This window comes from Perna viridis, chromosome 4 (genome assembly GCF_037379345.1).
Source record: "Perna viridis isolate PV_CMFRI_1.1 ecotype Kerala chromosome 4, ASM3737934v1, whole genome shotgun sequence".
Taxonomy (NCBI): Eukaryota; Metazoa; Mollusca; class Bivalvia; order Mytilida; family Mytilidae; genus Perna; species Perna viridis.
This window is the reverse complement of record NC_142448.1, coordinates 13911174-13932258: the sequence shown is the minus strand read 5'-3', so window position 1 is coordinate 13932258 and position 21085 is coordinate 13911174. Positions and strand designations below refer to the sequence as shown.

The 21085-nt window shown below is 33.7% G+C and overlaps 1 protein-coding gene across 3 annotated transcripts in view; it reads left to right on the top strand.

Annotated features, from left to right (window-relative positions):
• LOC148618955 (uncharacterized) overlaps positions 1-20692 on the top strand; it is a 32765-nt gene extending 12073 nt beyond the window's left edge. For 2 of the 3 annotated variants that reach the window (XM_088578377.1, XM_088578378.1), the window contains 11 exons: positions 116-186; positions 10438-11011; positions 11987-13407; positions 14153-14365; positions 14660-14713; positions 15351-15377; positions 16556-16825; positions 17137-17949; positions 18187-18337; positions 18656-18774; positions 19611-19915. In XM_088578377.1, the coding sequence (XP_088434503.1) occupies positions 10450-11011; positions 11987-13407; positions 14153-14365; positions 14660-14713; positions 15351-15377; positions 16556-16825; positions 17137-17949; positions 18187-18337; positions 18656-18774; positions 19611-19769 (3789 nt within the window). In that variant the 5' untranslated portion in view covers positions 116-186; positions 10438-10449 and the 3' untranslated portion in view covers positions 19770-19915. Of the gene's footprint in view, positions 1-115; positions 187-10437; positions 11012-11986; positions 13408-14152; positions 14366-14659; positions 14714-15350; positions 15378-16555; positions 16826-17136; positions 17950-18186; positions 18338-18655; positions 18775-19610 lie in introns of all 3 variants that reach the window. The other variant, XM_088578379.1, reaches the window with a different exon arrangement.
• The last annotated feature ends 393 nt before the right edge of the window (positions 20693-21085 follow it).

The following is a 21085-nucleotide window of genomic DNA, read 5'->3' as shown; positions in this document are numbered from 1 at the left end:
GGAGCGGTATTTTTGTCCTTGTTCTATCTAAAAAAATGAGCGGGTGGGACATTAGTTGGTTCGTTGAGCTGTTTTAAAAAAATTGTTAAACATTTGCTTTAATCGAATGTTTTAGGTCCTTGTCGGCAGCACACTTTTGATGTACTACATAAACGACATGGACGTCTTTACAGATTCTTGATAAAGGTATGTAAATGATTATCTTAATTTGTTGTGCTTACTTTCAATGCTTTTCACCGTATCTTCACTAGCGTCATAGTCGACGATTGTTAACAAAGTGACGCCACTTGCTTATAAAATTATATTAGGTTAAAGGATGTAATATTTGACTGTATCAGAACCAGTACATAACCAGTCAAATGATCGGCACCTGTACTCATGGTAGATTTGACACGAAGACAAGTTGAATCGGGACCTCTTGGTAACAATTGAAATCGACACTTAGTTGAACTGTTACCTGTACTTGTGATCAATTCGGTAGTAGCGCATTGCAAGACGTTAGTTAAATTGGGACCTGATCAAATCCACACCTAGTTTTTTTATTATTATTTTATGATTCCATCTATTTGCTTTAGATACAAAAACTTTATTCAATAAATTATTTGATTTTTGAACAGTTTCATTTTGTATCAAATGTAAGGAAATAATCTTTTCGTCCGTTCTCAGTTTTCTTGCCAGTAACTTATTTTTCATTTGAGCATTTTATAAAAGCCCATTTTGCATTAAAGGTTATTTATTTTTGTGTACGTGGGTATGACTTGTCATAAGAGCCCAACTCAATGCAAATGTGGTTTTTCCCTTTAATTACCGAACATTTTAAAAAAAAAAGCAGTTGAATTAAATGATATTTTATTCAGTTTTAAATTGAATCTTGGATTGCTTGACATGCATACGTTATAAAAAATATTAATAGTAAGCTTGGTATTTGTTTCATTAATTCACTCAATTAAATGGTATATTTAACCTTTCGATGCAAGATGCAAACTAAAAGAAAGTTTCATTGAATTCCATTCACTGGTTTTAGAGAAGTGCGGATTCGAAGATGCGTTCTTGGTCTACCAATGACAAAGACCATGGTCTGCATCTGGAAATCCCTAAAATCATTCAAATAGTAAAACAAAATTAGAGGCATTATAACACAAAAAGTGTGACAGCCATTCATTTATACACACAAAAAAACTTCATGACTACAACTATGAGGTAAAATCTTAACAGCTGGGACTGGCCAAATACTTTTTGATTATATGTACTATCAATTAATAAGTATGCATGCTTAAATTCCTTATCAATAAGAAATTAGTAATAAGATGCTAGCTAAAATTATGAAAGCCAAATCTATCGCCCAACAATTCTAACTGGGTTACATGAACTATTTTAGGTTGTGAATATCCTCAAATCCTTCAGTAGTTAAATGATTTTGTAAATTATACGACCAAATGCCTATGGTATATACAACAACATCCAGTCAGGTTGAACAACAAAATATACACAAAAAAATTAACGATAATAGTGAGCAAGATTTTTTTGAAAGTTGATACTTGTTCTAATTAAATAGTTTCTTCTCATATAAAATACACGCACTTGCATACGTATAATAAATATTTTAAAACAGTGCAAGATGCGTTTATTCCTGGTTTGCTTGGTTCACAGCTTTTAACTTATTTCAGCATCTCATCTTGTGTTATTCTGTCTCTTTCAATTTGTTGCTTTCAATTTGTCGATATTGCAAACAGCATTGATTGCTCTAAATACGCATAAGATGGGTCTTTTAGAAGTATTAAAGAACACGAGAATATGAAAAAAGCCATTTAGAGCAGTTATAAACAGTAATTCTACACTTTCGCAAGTTTAGCATTAACATCTTTCCGACATCGTCTTGAGGTTTGTATTTTAAAATGTTTTTACTACATAGTTAGAAATTCAAGTATCAACTTTTTACTAAAAAAGGAAAAAGAACTTAATATAAACTATGTTTAGTAATTCTCCCCGGTCTATAGTCATCGGAGGCAACCCAATTGTCCCCCGGCTATAGTCATCGGAGGTAACCCAATTCTCCCCCGGCTGTAATCATCGGAGGGAACTCATTTGTCCCCCAACTGTAATCATCGGAGGCAACTCAAGCAGATGAACACCTTAGTATTCCATTATATAACAAAATGCTAACTAGTATCTTTAGAAATCTCCTGTGAAAGAAGCAGTAGTTCCAGTTTCATTTTTACTATGATTTATTTATGAGGAAGAGTGTAGTAAAAGGTCATGGGGGAATTCAGGTGATGGTAAGAAAGCAAGCCAACGAGAGGTTTCCTGCTTATCTTCAACACACAATAAGTCTTAAGTAGCAATCTCTATAGAAATCGATGTCTTATCGAAATTACTATATTATATTAACCAAAGAAAAACTAAAAACTGAACAAAAAAACACAACAGAAACAAAAATGTAATTAAATAGCTATTGAAGATTATTATGAATTTTGAAACTTGCTAAAAAAAGTATCTGTCCATAAAGAATTTGTCAGCAATGATCACCTTCTTGTGCCATTTTTTTGTTTAACGGTTCGAAAAACTCTTGACTCAAAAAATAGCGTACTGCTTTAATCAAAAAACAATTAAAACACAAGTCGACTATAGTTCTAACTAAAAGTTAAAAAAACTGATACACAATTTGGATAAACTGTGTATTGCAAGCCAGAATACATTCGGGCTACTATATGTGCTAGAAGGAAAGAGTTCATATGTTGAGAAATCATTATTCATGCGAAGCATGATTAGAATTCAGAAGGAATTCATGGAAGAGTTGATCATGCAAAATGACCAATATGCAATCATATATGAACCGACTGTAATGTTGTTATTGTATCGTATTACCCCCCACTCTAAATATTGCGATCACCTAGTCAGTCCGTCAGTTCGTTACACTTTTTAGCTCTCCTGGTCGAAAGGCCATGTGAGCTAGTGCCATCACTATGCGTCCGTCGTCGTCGTTCTTCAACTTTTTCAAACATCTTCTGCACTGAAACTATTAGACAGAATGTAACCAAACTTTGCATGAATGTTCCTTAGGGTATTTTTTTAACAATCCTTGTCTGGAAATTTTTGATCTGGCAAAAACATGACTGCCGTTACTAAAAAAAAGACTATAGTGGTCAAATTGTAGAATTTTGGAAGTAACTCCATAACAATTGGGTTAAGCTAAAATCTTGCTTAAAATTGATCAGCATTATGGGATGGACCTACTCCAAAATTTTCAGAAAGGTCCGTTGACGAATGAATGATTAATGAGTCCTGAAATGGATTTTTCCCGAATTTTACAATTTCAACTTTGAAAATCTTTGAAACAAATGGGTGGGTCGAAATGAAACCTAACGTAAGTGTTAGATAGAACATTTTAAACAGTCTATGAAAACCAGTGAATTTAGCCATGTTTTTTTTTTCGGGTTAACCGTAAGATAGATCAACATTGTGAGACTGACCGATGCCAAAATTTTCATGAAGATCTGTACACCTACAATGTAAGCGGTTGGAATTCCCTTCCTCCTATGGATAGTACCAAGTCAGAAAATAGCTTGCCAGACAACCTCTGGCACTGCTGGAGTAGAAAATCTATTGATTGATGTTGGAGTTGTTGAGTCCAGTTTAAGAAAGCTTAACAGACTATTTTTGACTAGTCACTGCATGTATTGGACCAGGTTACGAGCGATTCAGGCCTTCTAGAGCCTTTAGTTAATAGATTTCTCAACTTCTACCAGAAGAAATGCTTAGATATTTGGTCTATTGCTTTCTCATGACGTATATCGTGTCTCCTCATTTCAGGTTTTTCGCTCATCTCCTTACTGTTTACAGGTCGACTTTGTAGTTTTTAAATGTTGCATAATGGAAATTTTCGTAAAAGATTTCTCGGCGTCTATTGGAGGCAATGCTTAAATAGTTGGTGTATAGCTTTTTCATAATGACTTGTACAGTGTATCCCCTTTTCAGGTTTGTCGCTCATCTACTTCCTGTTTAACGATCGACTTAATAGTTCATAAGGTGCTGCCTAATGGAATTTTTGTAACAGATTTCTCAGCTTGTACTGGAGGCAGTACTTAGATATTTGGTATATTGCTTTTTCATGATGAATAATTGTACCGTGCCTCCCCTTATCAGGTTTGTCGCCCTTCTCAGCTCCTACTGAGAATGCTTAGATATTTGTTGTACAGCTTTCTCATAATGACTTATACGGTGTCTCCCCTTTTCAGGTTAGTCACTCATCTACTTCCTGTTTACCGACCGACTTAGTAGTTTTTATTTTAGCGTGCAACATCTTATTTTACTTGCTGTATTTTTCATTTGTTTAGCTAAAGATTCAGCTTATCTATAGAACGTTTTAAGGCTGCTTTGTATTCAAATATTAAAATTCGACGTCATTTGGAATTTCAATATGAATCCTCATGAATAGAAAGAAAAACGCATAATAGTATGAAATAAGTGGAATAAAATAGTCGGAATTGTATTGTAATCCATTGTTGGATACGATAGAAAAACCATAATCGATTATAATCAGTACTTCACATGTTCAGTGTGATGTTTCGCAATAAGTAAGGGGTTTTTTTTTGTGAAAAAATATGTTGGAGAAACGGGCATTCTCATTATGACAAGAGATGGAACATTTTCTCGTATGTGTAAAAAAATCTTTTCTCAGACTGTTACCACTACGAATCAAAAAGTTACAATGTTAAGATTTTAATAAGCAAGATCAATTAAGTTTTGGATAAAAGAAACTTTGTGAAAACTTGTATGGAGATATGTTATAACGAAAGACATGCATTTTGATTATACAAATAACTTGCAATTTTACTGACAAAGACGACAGTTCTTAATTTTCGTATAAGAACAAGTGTTCCACAATTATTCAATTACAACATAAATTAACATATTGAACACAATTTACAGGAGTTACTATAGTATATCATTTTGTTGAAATCGAATAACCCTTAACACCCAGCGTTATGGAATTCTCATTCCTTGTAAAACATGTACAGATCTTCCCTTAAATGTATTTTTTAATCTTACTTTCTACTTTTAAAAATGTAGTGTAGTGTCATCGGCGTCGATATTCGATGTCCAGACGATTAATTACTGAAGTAAAAGTAATGGATCTCTTTGTACCACATTGTGCCATACCACAAAAAAGACTGTGATTGATTTTGGATTTTACGGGTTTTACTCCAGTTTCGAATTTATGTCGAAAAAAAAAAAGAATCAGAAGGTGTTTTCAATCAGCATAAAGGTAACATCTAGTCGTCGCCGTATTCCGTAGTTGGATATTTGCTCATGCTTGAACATGAGTCAATATTGTACGTGAAAATAAGTTTTCTTTTATGGCGACGATTTTGAAATATTTTCCCATCCAATTTTATTATAAACATATTCTAATTAGGTGATATTAGCACCACAGTTGCTGTTCTTGCTGACAGTTAACAATAACCCCACAATTAAAGCACTGCTGTCAGATGCATATTCAATTGTCTGATAAATGTTAGAGCGTTTCTGTTCTATTCCCACTGTAATGTGGACAGTATTGTAATCACGTCGTCCACCTGTCTTTCACTTTACTGTAAGATTCTTAAGGTACTATTGGATGGAATGCTTAGACAGTTCGTATGTTGCTTTTGCACGACGACTTAAACTGTGTCTCTCTTTTCCAGGTCCCTTATCTACTTCCTTTACCGTACGAACCTATTAATTTAATACGACCACATTTAAAATGCAGTCGTATAATGGAATGGCGCTATTGTTCGTGTCGTCGTCGTCATAGGTTGATGTATGATTTTCTTTAATTTTGGTGCGATTACTTGAGTGTCGTTAATTGTTCTTTACACACTCAAAAAATTTGTATTGATTTTGAGGTTGAGGCTTATTGCGCCAACTGGAATTAGGGTTAAAAAAAACGAGTACTCTCATTAAAAAAGATAGCCGACGCAGTAAAATTTGTTCTTTTTAATTATAATTTTCTACCCTTTCATTCGGTAAATAAAACATGACTCGCAACTTCAATTCCCATAGCAGTTTATTCGAACGCCACTAAATGATCAGTATTTGGCAAATCGGGAAACAGAATTTCAATCAGGTGACTTGCGTTTCTATGGATTTTGTTTGTTTCTTGGGGTTTAACGTCCGAGCAGCAATATTTCAGCTATATTCAGACAAGCGTTTCTATGGAAGAGCGTCTTTCAGGTCAAAGGGTAAAAAGCGGAATTATACCGACTGCGTTGGAAAAAAAAACAAGCTTTTCATAGATTCTAACCATATAATTCCATTAAAACATATGGATGTCACTATGTTGTACATTATGATGTCATACTTAATATCACTTATGTCTGACTTGGATTGATTTTGACGGTGAAGATTTAAACCCTTTAGGACTGAGGGACCCCAAAAAGGGGATAGAAAAAATAATTTTTTTTCCCCTTCAAATTTAGGAGACAGTAAATGGACTATTTTTTAATGGATCTCTTTAATTTTATCACATTAGATGCTATACCATCTAAGGAAGACTGGGATTTATTTTAGGGGTTACGACTGTTCAAGGCCGAGTGAGGGACAAGAAACAATCATTTTCATTTTCATGATGTCGGAAAATGACTTGAATAAATGTTACTTATCTCCTTTTTTTTATCTGCTTTGCACTATACTTTTCAAGATCCCATATCACAAAAGAAAGACGTGAATTTTTTTTTTGACGGACCGGTTTTGAATATGGGCCAAAAAGAGACCCAAAGGTGTTTTGTTTATATGTGGAAAAATACTTAACCATATTTATATTAATTAATATTAAATTAAATTGTTCCACAAGGTGCCTTACTCCTAAATTAGGGTTTGGATTTATTTTGGAGGTTGTGACTGGAACCATTTCTAATCACTATCAATTTTGATAGTGATTAGAATGTTTGAGTGGTGGGGCCATACTTGCCCAACTGGTCGGTGCTCGATTGCTGTAGTCGTATCAACCTGCGACTAGTGGAGTATTTTATAAATGTTCTTAATCGTCTTATTGTCTTTTAACTGCCACGTCAACCAGTGATTTTTGATGTCTTTGTCTTTTTTTGAATAGATGTTTTCTTTTTGGCTCACCTGGCTTGAAGACCTTGTGAGCTATTTACATCATTCGCGTTCGTCGTCCGTCTCGGTCGTCGTTAGCTTTTTTCCCAAACATCATCTCCTCTGAAACTAATTAACCAATTGGAATTAAGGGTATCCTGCACAAACTGGACGTTTTAAAAATTTTGAAATGTCGAAAAATGTGGCCGCTGTTATTAAAAATAAAACGTAGGGGTCAAAATATAGGGTTTTTTATTGTTCACCATCAGAAGACGGACATATGCAGACATGTTCAAAACGATTTTTCGCCCGACGTAGAAGTTATGACCCTGAAACAGATTTCTTTTGTCGTTTTTTTCACGTGTAAAACTTTGAAAAATCTTCTCTGAAACAATGGGACAAAATTAAATTAAATTCACACAACTGTTCCGTAGGGTTTAGTTAAAACATATTTATTTGCTACAACATCAGCAACGGGATTGGACACAAGTTATACAACATTATCGAGATCATCTCTCGGTATAAACGATGGTTATAGTGGTATACATAATGACGACAATTATATATATATAAAGTCTAAAGGAATCTGCCAACCAGCAAACTTAATGGGTATCGGATCGTCCAGTCATGACGATGGAGCACAAACAAAAATAATTATACAAGTCTAAAGGATTGTACAACGATACCGATAAAGATGTTAACTCATTATAATAAAGTATATAATGGGCAAAATATATATATATATATATGTATACTACAACAAAAATTAGATCACTCCTTGACCATTATAAACATACAATATTTACAAGGTGACTGGAGAGAGGGAAGCGTTTGTTGTTTTTTTTATCATGAAAACCGATTTGTTTGGGTTTTTTTTTTTTTTTTTTGATATATGAATGAATACATGAGAAAATATAAACATTTTGATTTACTGTTAAATTTTGATCACCAGCTAATATCAATTCAATGGAAATGTCATATTGATTAATCTGGGCAAACAACGTTCGTCTATGAATTGTGTAATTTTCGCATTCCATAAAGAAATGAAATGAGTCTTCAAAAGGGTGGCCTCGGCTACAGGACGGATCGTTAATTATATTGACGCAATGAAGATCGGCATTTAATGAACCACATATATTTCCAAGTCTGGTATGAATTATATTTATCTTTCTCATCCCAAAATTATAATAAATGGGAGGTTTTGAAATAGGTTATTTGATTCGCTCTTTGAAAATGTCTAAACTTCTGGAATGCCTTACGTCAGAATTGAGTAAGTTCCAATCTCTGATTGTGTTAAAAAAGAATAATTTACTAGTGCTAGCCAAACGGTGCTGTTGTACAACGTAGTCATCATCCGTAGGGTATCCTGCACAAATTGATCGGTCGAGAAAAACATGGCCGTCTTTACTAAAAATAGAACATAGGAGTCAGGGTGCCTTTTTGCTATTTTTTTTCCTCACCTATAGTAGAATAATGATGAAAGCTACTCTTAAAATAAACATGATACTCTGCGTTGACCAGTAGTATTAACTTTTTAGGCGGCCATTTTAACTAGTTTGTCGGATTCCCATGATTTTTAGTTTCTACTGTAAAGGATTAATCAAGGGAACCAAGGTTATAGCGGTAATCAAAAGAATGTAATCCAGGGGCAAAGACTCGACATGGAAAACAGACACACGCAACAAAGAACACAAAGTAAATAAAATCATACATACGAAGCAAAAAAAGCAAATGACCAACTCGGACTCCACTTGAAATTGGGAGCATTGACCAGGTGCACCGGTAGGGTAAGCGTCTTCTGCTTTTCTAAAAAAAAACCGCCGAGTTGCTTATAAAAAGTCGAGTACGGGGTAGGCAAACGAGGAAAGGAAAACTGACCCGTTGAATAAATCAGTGTTCATGGTGCAGATGGATACACCATAACGATCCACGAGTTTGACTTCAATCTTGTAGTAACATAATCCTGTTCCAGAAGCCTATTTGTTAGAGTTCTAGCGCGGTACAAAAAGTCTGCGTAGTTTCGGCACGCTGTGGTATAACGTATAAGTTATATGAACACTCAATACGCAGTTACTGAAGGGATGTTGCCACAGATAAAAGGAAAGTTGACAATTCTGATTGAAAAGTCATCACGCTTGTCATAAAGTTTGGTCAATAGTTTTCCTTTACCATCGATTTCTAAGTATAGGTCAAGATATGCGGCTGACTTCACAGTGTCTGTAGTATCCTTTATCTCAAGTTCTTTGGGGTAGATGCGATGTATCAAATCCCTAAAATTAGGATTGTTTAAAGATAATACGTCAACTATAGAGCGGAAACTGAGATTAAAGGATCTAGCCAAACGATATTCTTTCTTTCGGATTAGATCAGCTATAAAGTCAGCCTCGTAAGAGTGAAGGAATAGGTCAGCAAGTAAAGGAGCACATTTTGTTCTCATTGGAATGCCGACCGTTTGTTGAAAAACACGTCCACCACACTGGACAAATATGTTGTAGATTAAAAATTTTGTAAACATCTTCCTCTGTATATTTGAAAGATGATTTGAAATTATTTCTTGCAAAGTATGTTGAATCTCTACCAAGAACTATATATTTGTATCTAGGTCTACCATCCTTTTTGGAAAAACAACGATGTATAATGTAAACCTATTCTAAGACGAATGGTGTTGAGAAAAATTTGTTCAGGGAGGCCATTTTTCCGCTTATTTTTACTTTCAATGATATTTTATGTAAACATTGTCTCCTACGTCAAACGTTGAAGAAGAAAATGTTGTATAACTATGATTTAACTTTATTTATGTTCGTGTTCAGCAAATGTATAGCGGCCTTATCCCCCCTCTGACTTGATGGGATAACATGGCATTGGGGGACAGCTGCCCAAATCTTTTCCATATGTTCTAAAACACAACATTTTCAACATTCACAGTGCCTTAGGTACTCAGTAGAACTTACAGCATTCATCAATATATGCTCTTTTTCAGCAATATTTTGTGGGTCAAACTTGGTAACAAAGCATAATATAGGGCATGGTTTGCCAGGTGAGCGATTCAGACTCTTCGAGAGTCTCTTGTTTTTGTTTGTAGTGGCTTCATTATGGTTCATTGTATCTACACAAACCATCGGGCAAACTGTCCATTGATCACTTCCCGGTCACAACTCGAATGGTAACCGATTGTTTACGGTTTACAGTACACTTGTCGACCATAACCTATAAAGAAGTTTATAAGTTGTTTTATTTCACTACTAATAATCAGTTACCAAATGTCTTTTTGCCATACTTTTTTCGCAGTTGCCAATCTCCTACTATTGAAGTCCATCATAGTCATGGTTGACTTCACACAATTTTCGATTCTATTTATAGGATGTCCAGGTAATGGCCATGCCAGCGGCAGAATCTTCTAGCGGGAAAGCAAGTGATGGTTTGAGTGGACTGGACAGCTTCGATGCAAACAACGAATTCAACAGGAACTTTAATCAAAGTTTACTTGGCCTTAAAGCTTTGAATAATCAAACAGGTCAGGAGTTGAACTTCAGCGAATATTTGAGCTTGAGGATGGAGAAAAAAGATGAAGATGTTGTTATTCTAGAAGACCCGAGTTCTATTTCAAAAAACAGTAATGATATTAAAACGAACAAATTTACTATCAACGACAATATTCGGAACTCTTTTAAAGACATTATGTCCAATGTTAAAAATGGCAAACTGACAAAGCCCACAGAAGAAGCTAACAGTCTTGGCAACCTTTTAGCTCAAACAAAATCCTTTGGTCTGGAAAATATAGACAGACCTGTAATTGTGAAAAATGGAACTGTTCAAAATTCTGTTGAGAAAAGTATTGGAAGTAATTTATTTGAAAACTTAAAGGATATTCAGAACACAACAGTAACTCAGGAAAGGAAATCTACAGAAGAACCTAAAGAAGTTACCAATGGAGGTTGGTTAATTGTAAAATGTAACACGGTTTAAAAAGCTGTGATTTTATTAAATAAATTCACCGATTTTTTCAAAAGGTCACTATTTTTAGAAGATGCATTATCCTAATGTCCAAAGAATAACAAGTGTATATAAGGTGCCGTACACCAAAGTCAGAATGGAATTAATTTTTGAGTTTTGACTTGACATAATTAGGATAAGGGACCAGAAAAGGGCATTGTTCTGATGCCTGGGCAATAACTTGAGTAAAAGTGTGTGGATCACTTTGAAGAAATGCTATCAAGGAAGGCTTGGGTTGGTTAGAGATTTGGTGACTAACAAATTTTGAATGAGGGGTCAGAAAAAAATTTCCTAATTAGACAATACTTAGTAGTTGAGTACTATAGAATTAGCATCTTTAAAATCATACCACAAAATGTCATACCACAAATGGAAGACTGGGATAGGTAATAGCCTTAGTGGGTTTGTGTCTTGAACCATTAAGATATGGCCAAAAAAGGGACAACTTCAATTCTAGCAAAATTCTTATCCTGTGTCTAAGGTCAAGTTGTAATTCTAATTCAGAGTTAAAGCTTGAATGGTGTGTCCATTCTTGTCCCATCTGCTCAGGGTTTGACTGTTTCAAGCTACCCCTGTGAAGCATTTTATTTATATGTATAGCTAATCCACCTATCTCCATATGAAATTTATGGGATGTTAAAATTGTAGTGGAGGAGTGCAAATGTAAAAAAAAAAAATTAAAATATTCCTATTTTAATTAGTGATAGTTGATATTCTATAGGAATAGGAGTAACTGGATCATTATATGGATTTCACATCTGTATGCCCTATTTTTGATCCAAGCTTTTGTATTAAGTGTTTTTAAGGCAGTCTCACTACGTGCATTTTTAAAACATGCTTCCCTGGAGTGCCAGGACATGACTTTTTTCTAGTCATAATTTTGGCAAAATGTGAATTTATGCTTTTGTATTCTTAGATTCTAAGGTTACCCCAGATGTTATTGAACTTGATGATTCATTAGAAGAAGAATTGTTAAAATCTAGTGATGAATCATCATCACCCAAGGAAGATAATAAAACTTTGTCAAATGATATTGACAAAAAGGAAGAAGACAAACTCCTTCAGATTGACGATGCCCAGGAGATTAAAACTGCTTCCAATGATCTCAAAGAAGAAAACAAACTCTTAGAATTAGACAATGAGGATTCTAATCATAGTGTTACAAGTGTGAAAAGTAGTCATAGTATTAATAGTAATCACAGTGTGAAAAGTAATGAAAGCATAAAAAGTAATCATAGTGTGAAAAGTGGAAACAGTATAAAGTCAGTTCATAGTATACATTTAGAGGACAGTAGTCATTTAACTAAAAATCCAACTACATCATTACTGTCAGATTCTAGATCTCAGAGCCCTAATAATGAAGACAAGGAGTTAAATATTCTTAATCATAATGAGTGTAGTAATCACAGTGTGAAATCTTGTACAAGTCAACAAGGTGTTAAGTCTAATTCTACTATTCCAATTGGAAGCAATTTAAACAGTGTTGATTGTGAAAATAATAGCCAATATATAAGTGATGATTTGGACAATGACAGCAGTAATATCAGTTCAAAATCTTACTTAAAAAAAGACAATACTTACTCAACTTCAAAACTTGACCGAAACAGTGAAAAAAGTAATGACAGTGTAAAATGTAGTGAAAGTATTGGTTTGTGCAATAAAGCTGTCCCGGAAGAGGCTGTTGATGTGGACTTGTCTGAGAGGACATTGGTTGACAAAGACTCTAAATCTGATTCTATAAAGGCAGTAGAAGGGGAGACATCTCAATCGGAGTCTCCTAAATCTGAAGAAGATAAAGACGTTGCAAAAGATGATGAAGTATTGGAAAATTCTCAGAAAAGGGATCAGGATGAAATAATGCATTTAGATTCTGATAGAGAAAAGGCTGATAAACCATGTAAGGAACCTTCATCAGAATCAAAGGATGAGAAAGACATTGAACAATGCTCAAACAAAACTCAAAGCTGTGATTCTGGACCTCAGTCTATTCAGAGTGAAATATCAGCGATCTGTGATGAAGACAATGAAAAAGCTGCTAGTAAACCTGATGCTTCTGATAGAAAACGACCTGCAGACGAGGATGATCTCTCATCTGAACCTAAAAGGTCAAGGCTAGATGAAGTAATAGGGCAATTAGAAAACAGAACTGGCATTTCTCTTAACAGAGTTAAATCTATAGAAGAGTTGTCAGACACTGATACCAGCCATTTAGATAGTGAAATGACAGAATCTAAGTCTGAAGATACGACATCAGCTTCAGAGATGGATGATGAAGATGAAGAATCTTCAGTGACTCCTGTACAATCTCCCAGGAAGACTAGAAGAATGTCTCAAAAGGTACGCATCATAAATTTTGAAAGGTGTACACCATCTTGTGTGATATCCCAGAATAGAAAGAAGAGTATTACTAGATTAAATTGTAGACTGCAGGATATTCACTTCAAACATGGTGAAAATTTGTCTAGTCTGGTAAAAGAGTAACCCATGGAACAAAGATCCTTGTGGAAATCAAAAGAATGTAGTCCATGGTCTGATGGAAAAGACCAGACAGGGAAAACAGACCCACACAATGAAGGACATAAAATAACTAAAATAACACATACAAAGTAACAAAAGTAAATGAGCAACTCGACTCCACTAAAAACTGGTAACATAGACCTGGTGTACTGGTAGGGTAAGCATCTTCTGCTTTCCTAGAAATACCCACCGAGTTGCTAATAAGTCCTGGGTAGACCAAAGAGGAAAGGAAAACTATGATATGTTGAACAAATTAGTTTTCATGGTGCAGATAGATGTACACTGTAACAATCCATGAGTATATGATGATGACCATGAAATATGTATTTTTGGCACATTGAGTGGGACGAAGTTCCTGTTCCAAATATGTTTAGCTATAGGAAAATAGGGTACTAAACATAAAAATCATCAATCTGAAAAATCACTTGTAGGGGAAACTTAATTAAGGACCAATGTTTAATGTGTCTTAAAGCTTAAAAAAAAAGAAGAAAAAAACTTGTTCAAAGATGCAAAGTACAAAAAAACAGTGGCTTTCAATTAAATCAATGCATGTATTTAATTTTAGGAAATATTTAAGTTAGTGAAGGCACAGGTCATGTGTCATTTGAGATCATACCGAGATGTGACCATTAAAGATCTGCATAGAAAAATACATGATCTTCAACGTACCAATGACATGTGGAAAAACAAAGCCAAAGATTTAGAGCGTAAAATGCTAGAACTAACAGTATTACAGCAAAAACATGAGAAAAGGAAAGCGAAGACTGCTGCTTTGAGGGTAAGGACAACATGTTCTTGGTGGGAAAACCGAAGAACAAAATCAAAATATTTTAGGACAAAATATTATTTTCAGAACTTGTTTGAAATCATATCAAATATTCACAAATCAGTTACAACTAGTGGTGAAAAACAGATAAGTGTTGTAATGAACAGTGAATAGTCCTTCTGTCAGGTTGTAAAATCAATTAAAATACATCTTCTTTTCAATAGTTTTTTAAGCTCATCTGTCTTTTCTTTATAAATAAGGTAAATAAGGTATTTTTTAAATTGTCTTTTTTTAAATCTTTTTCAGCAAATAAGTACAAAGTCTATAGGTGTGCAAGTTGATGAAAACAAAGTTGAAAAGGTATGCCTTTTAATATCTTTCTTAATTCAGGATTATGATGTATATTTCTTTTGCTTAGCTTTCTATGTACATTTATTTTATTCATGGGTCTGTTTCACAATCTTTTTACCTAAATTCAATTTACTTTCATTTAAAAAATATGAACACCTAGTCAATTAAAATTATTGCTAATTTACATACTACATGTACTAGTATTATCAATTTCATTTTCATAGTATGATCTTATTTATTAAAAAATATTGTTTTCTCATAATTTTTGTAGCTTTCATTAGATTTCTATTTTAAACATATTGCACTGCAAGTGGCTCTGCATAATGTATCTCCATTGTGGTAGTTATGTAGTACATTGCATATTGTACTGCTTTGAAATGCTATTAAATATTTCATCACTTAAGGAAGAAACTATTTGATTTTTATGGAATTGAAGTCAATTTTTGAATGCAATACAAGAAGAAATGAGATAAGAAATTCCAGAATGAGCAATTTGTCTATTATTTAAGGTTCAAAGTAAACAAATATAAATTATTACAGCATATTTGGTACATTTTTCTGTCCCACATAATAGACAATGGAAACTATTACTTTCTTATCAATGAAACAGCACCCTTATTTACAGTATACTTTAATTTGTTTACAGCCTGATTGTGTTACTTCACCTACTTTGGTAAGCTAGCATTTAGGATGGTGAAAACCATTCCTTTGAAGATTTTAGTTACTGCACCTGCTATCTTGCTATGTGACCTTCAAAAATACTAGTTCATTTATCCTTCATGAACACTGATTACTCCAGACCATATTTTTAAAAGTACCTTAGTACTCTGATAGACCTGTATTCAAATGTTAATTCCTCTGAAACCATGTGTGCCAATGTTTTGAAACTTGATAGGGTTGTTAACCTCAATGCCTTAAATGACCCACTTTCTGTGTGGCTTAGGTGGCTCATTTGGTGGTTGAGGCTGCTCAAAGTTTCCTACTAAATCAAGTTTTAGCAACTTAGAAAGAAATGATGTGAATAAGGACCTTTATAAAGGATTTACTTATTGCTTGATGATATGAAATGGCCACTAGATTTTTTAGTTTTCTTGTTAAGTAGTGCAGGCTAAAATCAAATGAGAAAAAGTTCAATGAAGATGGAAGGAATAGAAATTACTTTGTTACTTTCTCCTATACCAAAAGCTTTTTTGAAACTCTGCTTACATGGCTTTATACAAAGGATTTGTGATGAGCTACTATTAACAAGCATAAGCATACCCTACTAGAATAGAAAATTTGTACAAATACTTTTGAAAACATTTTGAACAGTTATTTGCAGGTTACATACATAGTGTTATAAGATTGGTTCTGTGAACAAGAGCATGTATTATTTTACCGGTAGTTTATTTATCCAATAACCATACTTAATCTTAATAATCGGTGTACAAACTACTGCATGTATTTTCTTGCCGTGTCTATACTCTCAAAAGAACCAGGAAATAGATTGCCCAGTTGTAATAGCGTTAAAGTTTGAATGGGAAATGTTCATTTTAGATATATTGTTTATTATCAGTTTGCTATTAATTTGCAGCCCCAGGGGTAATTTCAAAGCTTGTATTGTATTGGTATTTTGGCTAGTTAATGAAATATTTCAAGTTTTATAGAAAAGAAGACTAATATGTTTACAGTTACTTGTTTCTATCAAAGTACAATAAGTAAAATTAATCTTTAAAACATTATAGAGATAATAATCCAATAAATACATCATTTCCTTGGTTTTCACTTGAAAAAAAATAACCATTGTGTTCAAATTCCCATTAGAAGATTCATTTTTAGCTGGAATTTATTGTTTATATTTATTATTTATAGAGTAGAGAAATAGTACAGAATCAGACCACACCCAACAAGAGTGGCACTAAAACCCCTCCTAGATCATTTGTTGGCCAGACTCCTCCCAGAACTGTAGTGAACCAGACACCACCTAAGACAGCTATACCTGTTATTACCCATCAACAGATTGTAGGTGCACTGCCAAATACTTCTAAAGTGATCTCTGTTTCTAATAACTTGACACCTTTAAGGTCTACAACTGTAGCATCAACTCCTTCCTCCATACAGCAAGCCTTAAATATACCAGTGGTAAGTGGTCTGAATATTTACTCCTCCCACCTGACAAAGAGTATGTCAGTGATTTGTTTTATACAACAAATACATTTCAAATGTTAACATTTTTCCTGTTGAAAAAGTTTATCTGAAAAAGCTGTGTGAACTTAATATTCATCATCGGGATAAGCTTCAAAAACTTGTGTATTGTTACATTATGCATTTCCATATATGAAACTCAAAATTGTCAGTAAAAAGAAAGAAATGTCCCAAAACTTTGAATTGTAAATCTTATTCTCTGTTTAAATTAACTTGTCATGGACTGTTGTCATAATATTTGATTTCAGATTCCACTACATCAACCAATACAGTTCCCTATACAACAGCAACAACAGGCTGGTCAAATACCTTTACAACAACAGAGCCAAATATTACTGTCACCTAATTCTATCAAAGAAAGCTATCCTTCCAATAAAACAGTGAAAAGTTTATTGGATTCTACTAGACAGCAACAGCAGAAGACTCATACAAACATTTCATCAGTGAATGTTAAGATTCCTATCTCCCCTCAGTTTATAATGGTCACATCAACTCCGTCCTCCGGAACTACTGTTAAGGCTGCAATGCCTACTTCAGTTATGTCTACAGTAGCAAAAGCGCCAATGAAAATCATTGATTTGACTGATGAAGAAGAGAGCGCCACAAAACAACCTTTGCAACAAGTCACAAAACCAGTCAACATCCCAGCAGTTGTGACTACAGTTCAGCCCACTCAGGGACTTGTTTGTGGTATTGCTCCACAACAAGTGACATTACCTCAAAAAAATATCATATTAGGCTCACCAGCAGGAACAAGATTTGTTAATCCTCAACAGCAACCCTTGCATCTTGTATTTTCGGGATCACCCAACATTAAGCCTGGTAATCTGTTACAGGTTGTCACTGCCCCAACAGCTCCTGGGCAAACACCAGGTGTCCGTGCTCCTGTTGTTTCACAGCAGACAGGAGCACCACCACCACAATTACGAGCTGCTGCACTATTGCCATTAACAACACTACCCAGGGCAGGTGCTCCGACCACATCTGGTGTTACAGGGGTTCAGCAGAGAGCTGTAAGACCACCGCCACCATTACAGTCAGCACCAAATAATCAGAATCTAGTAAGTAGTGTAGAGCATAACGCTTTTTATACAACAAGAAAAGCAGTATTGTATTCAGTTTTTTGTTTTCTAAACCAAAAGGAACATGATTTTGTAGCAACAACTTTGTTGGTTAACAGCAGTTTTGTTTGAGATGAAAAGGAAATATAGAGTTTATTTGTACCCAATTTCTACTTAGCAGAGTCATGTCACTGAGAATCTATCTACAAAGTAACAGTTTTCTTTCTTAATAAACAGCGACCATTGCTACCTCAGACCAATCAACCTTCAGTTTCAAAGCCAGTTCAACATCCTGCAGCTCTGCCACATGTAGATCCTCCGGTTATCAAACCTGGAGAGAAACCTCTTGCTCCCAAGCCTACACTCAAAATATCTAGAGTCAGTCAGGGCAAGTATATAACTCAAATATATTGGAGGATGTAGGTAAATTTCTCAGTTTACTCTAACCATTATTAAATTTTTATATTATATAGATTATATTCCTCTTATCCTAAAACCTATTTGAACTTAAGATTGTAGGGTATGTGACATTGTAGTCCAGAACAAAAACTGTTTTTTTTATTAAAATGAAATGTAAAGCTACTAGCAATTGAATATGCTTTGAATTTGTTGTTATTTTGGTTTTGCACTGAAATGCTCTAGTGTTCAAAAATACAAATACACATGCTCAGCATTCTAATGACTTGTTCTCATTACCACATTCCAGGAATAGTCTTATCGTGGAACATGACTTACATAGCAAAGAACCATGCAGAAATACAATCATATCAATTGTTTGCCTATCAGGAAACAGCAGCAACACCTGTGCCAACACTCTGGAAGAAGGTTTGTTAGGGAACAGATGAAGGAAACCTCAGTCATGAACAAATAGAATGATCTATTATCAAAGGGGTCATATATTCATATAGATAATAAAACTGGAGATAGAGAAACAAAAAACTGTAATACACCTACCTTCCTTTTTGTGAAATAAAATAGCAAGATATTTTTCACAAGTATTCATCTAAAGGTTAAATACAAAGACTACTTGTCAGTTTTTTATATTTGGGGTTTTGTCCAGAAAATGAAATTTTATTTTCTAAGAATCAGAAATAAACTGCTGTCAATTTCACAGAATATTGTAAATGTAAAATTTATTTAAAATTTGAAGTCACAATATGTTCCTTTAATTTTTTAACAGAACTTAGGATCAATTTTACATTTCTGTCTTATTATCAAACAATCTCATTGATAATAAAGTCAAGTTGGTTTTATGGTTCGATCCCTTATCACATGTTTTGTTGTGACATTATTTAAAACAAAATATGCAGCTTTCAATATTTAAAAAGAATGCATTTTTAAATATCTCTTTACTGGGGACTTAATCAGTTAATTAAATAAAAGTGAATTTAAAGTTGTTGAAGAAACAGAGAAAATACCTTTACAGTCAGAAACGGGTCACATAATTTAAGAGTTCTCAGAAGGTATCTCCATTTTTTCAAAGCAGACAGTGAAATTGAGGAAACTGGGTATTTTGTTAATGGTGTCAATTTACATAAAACAGCAAAATTTCTACCACTATGGCCCCTTACATAAATTCTAGACACTTGAAGTGGGAACTAATAACTAATAGAAGGAAAGATTACTGACAAATTATGATTGTATGTTTTGTTTTTTTCTAGGTGGGAGATGTGAAAGCCTTACCTTTACCAATGGCATGTACTTTGACACAGTTCCAGGAAGGTAATCGGTATCACTTTGCTGTAAGACCTCTGGATGTTCATGGTCGACCTGGCCCCTTCAGTGATCCCAGCTCTATTCATTTAATGCCCATGAAATAAGTTTTGTTTTCAGAAATTCAGGAGTAGTGAAATACCATTACTCTCTGAAAAAAGTTCTCAATGTATTTATTATGGCATTGTTTTAAACCAATTTCTGTATTTTATTTTTACTATAAAATGAATATTTTAGTTTCAAATGTTGATGTTTTACAGAAAATGATTGCTTAAATGGTGGCTTGATATTAGGATTTAGATTAAAGAGAATGATGTGAGAGTGCTGAGAAAGTATGTGTGAAACAAAGCAGTGTGTGTGTGTGGTGCTCTTATACACTTAGAGATGGTTTTTACCATATGCGAGTATTGACAAAGTAGTTTGTGTGACTTTATTATACATTTCGGATGAATTTACTTGTAAGCATTCTATTATCATTTAGTCTTCATATCAGAATTCAGTTTATAGGCTGATAATGTTGGGAAGTACAAAGTACTTACTAAATTCTCTTGACATAAAAAGCTATCAAGGAAGCTTAATTTTTCAGTAGTTAAATTTGGTATGCATTTTTATTTAATATTTGTCTTCATCTTTTGATTTCCTTTCTTCATTAATGACTTATTACATTGGTTTTCATTTCATTGTAAAATTCTAATGACAGAGTTCATATTTATAAATTCTATTACGTACTGGAGTTTTTTCAAGAAGCCAACAAGCTACCGACAAATTTGTGATATTCCTGCTTTTAAAATCAAATTGTCACAAAGAGGAAGGAATAATTCTCAAAGTATACTTCTTAATTAAAATCCATTAAGGTTTTAACAAATTTGATTCTTTTTTATGTAAACATAGTGCGTATATTTACAGCCCTCTTGAGACGAACTTTTTTGTTGTCAGTTTTATTGAAATAATTTTATTGTACATAAAAATTCAATATATATTTATGTGAAGTATTTAGATGTTATTTTGAAATAAATGTCTGAATGCTGAATTGTTTCCTTATTACTAACTGTATAAATTTATAATATAATGTACACGATTTATAATCGGTTTAGTAGTTCAAAAGCGAAACAATTCGTTAGTATGAAAGTAATTTGCAAAGAGCCAAGCCTAAGGTTTTTCCGGTTAGTAGATTTTACAACAAAAGATTCCTGTGACAGTTATGTGTAATACAAGTGAGAAGAAGCATTTGTCGCAAAAGAAGTTTCAATGAAATTGAGTTAAAGTCGAAATTCTATGGTATATTTTCTGACCTACGAGTTGGAATGGAAGGGTACACTAAACATATGGAATAATAGAGAAAATAATGTCATGGTTATTATTATTATTGTTATTGTTATTCGCAGTGCTTATATAGCGCTTATCTAAAATATTACTTTTTAAA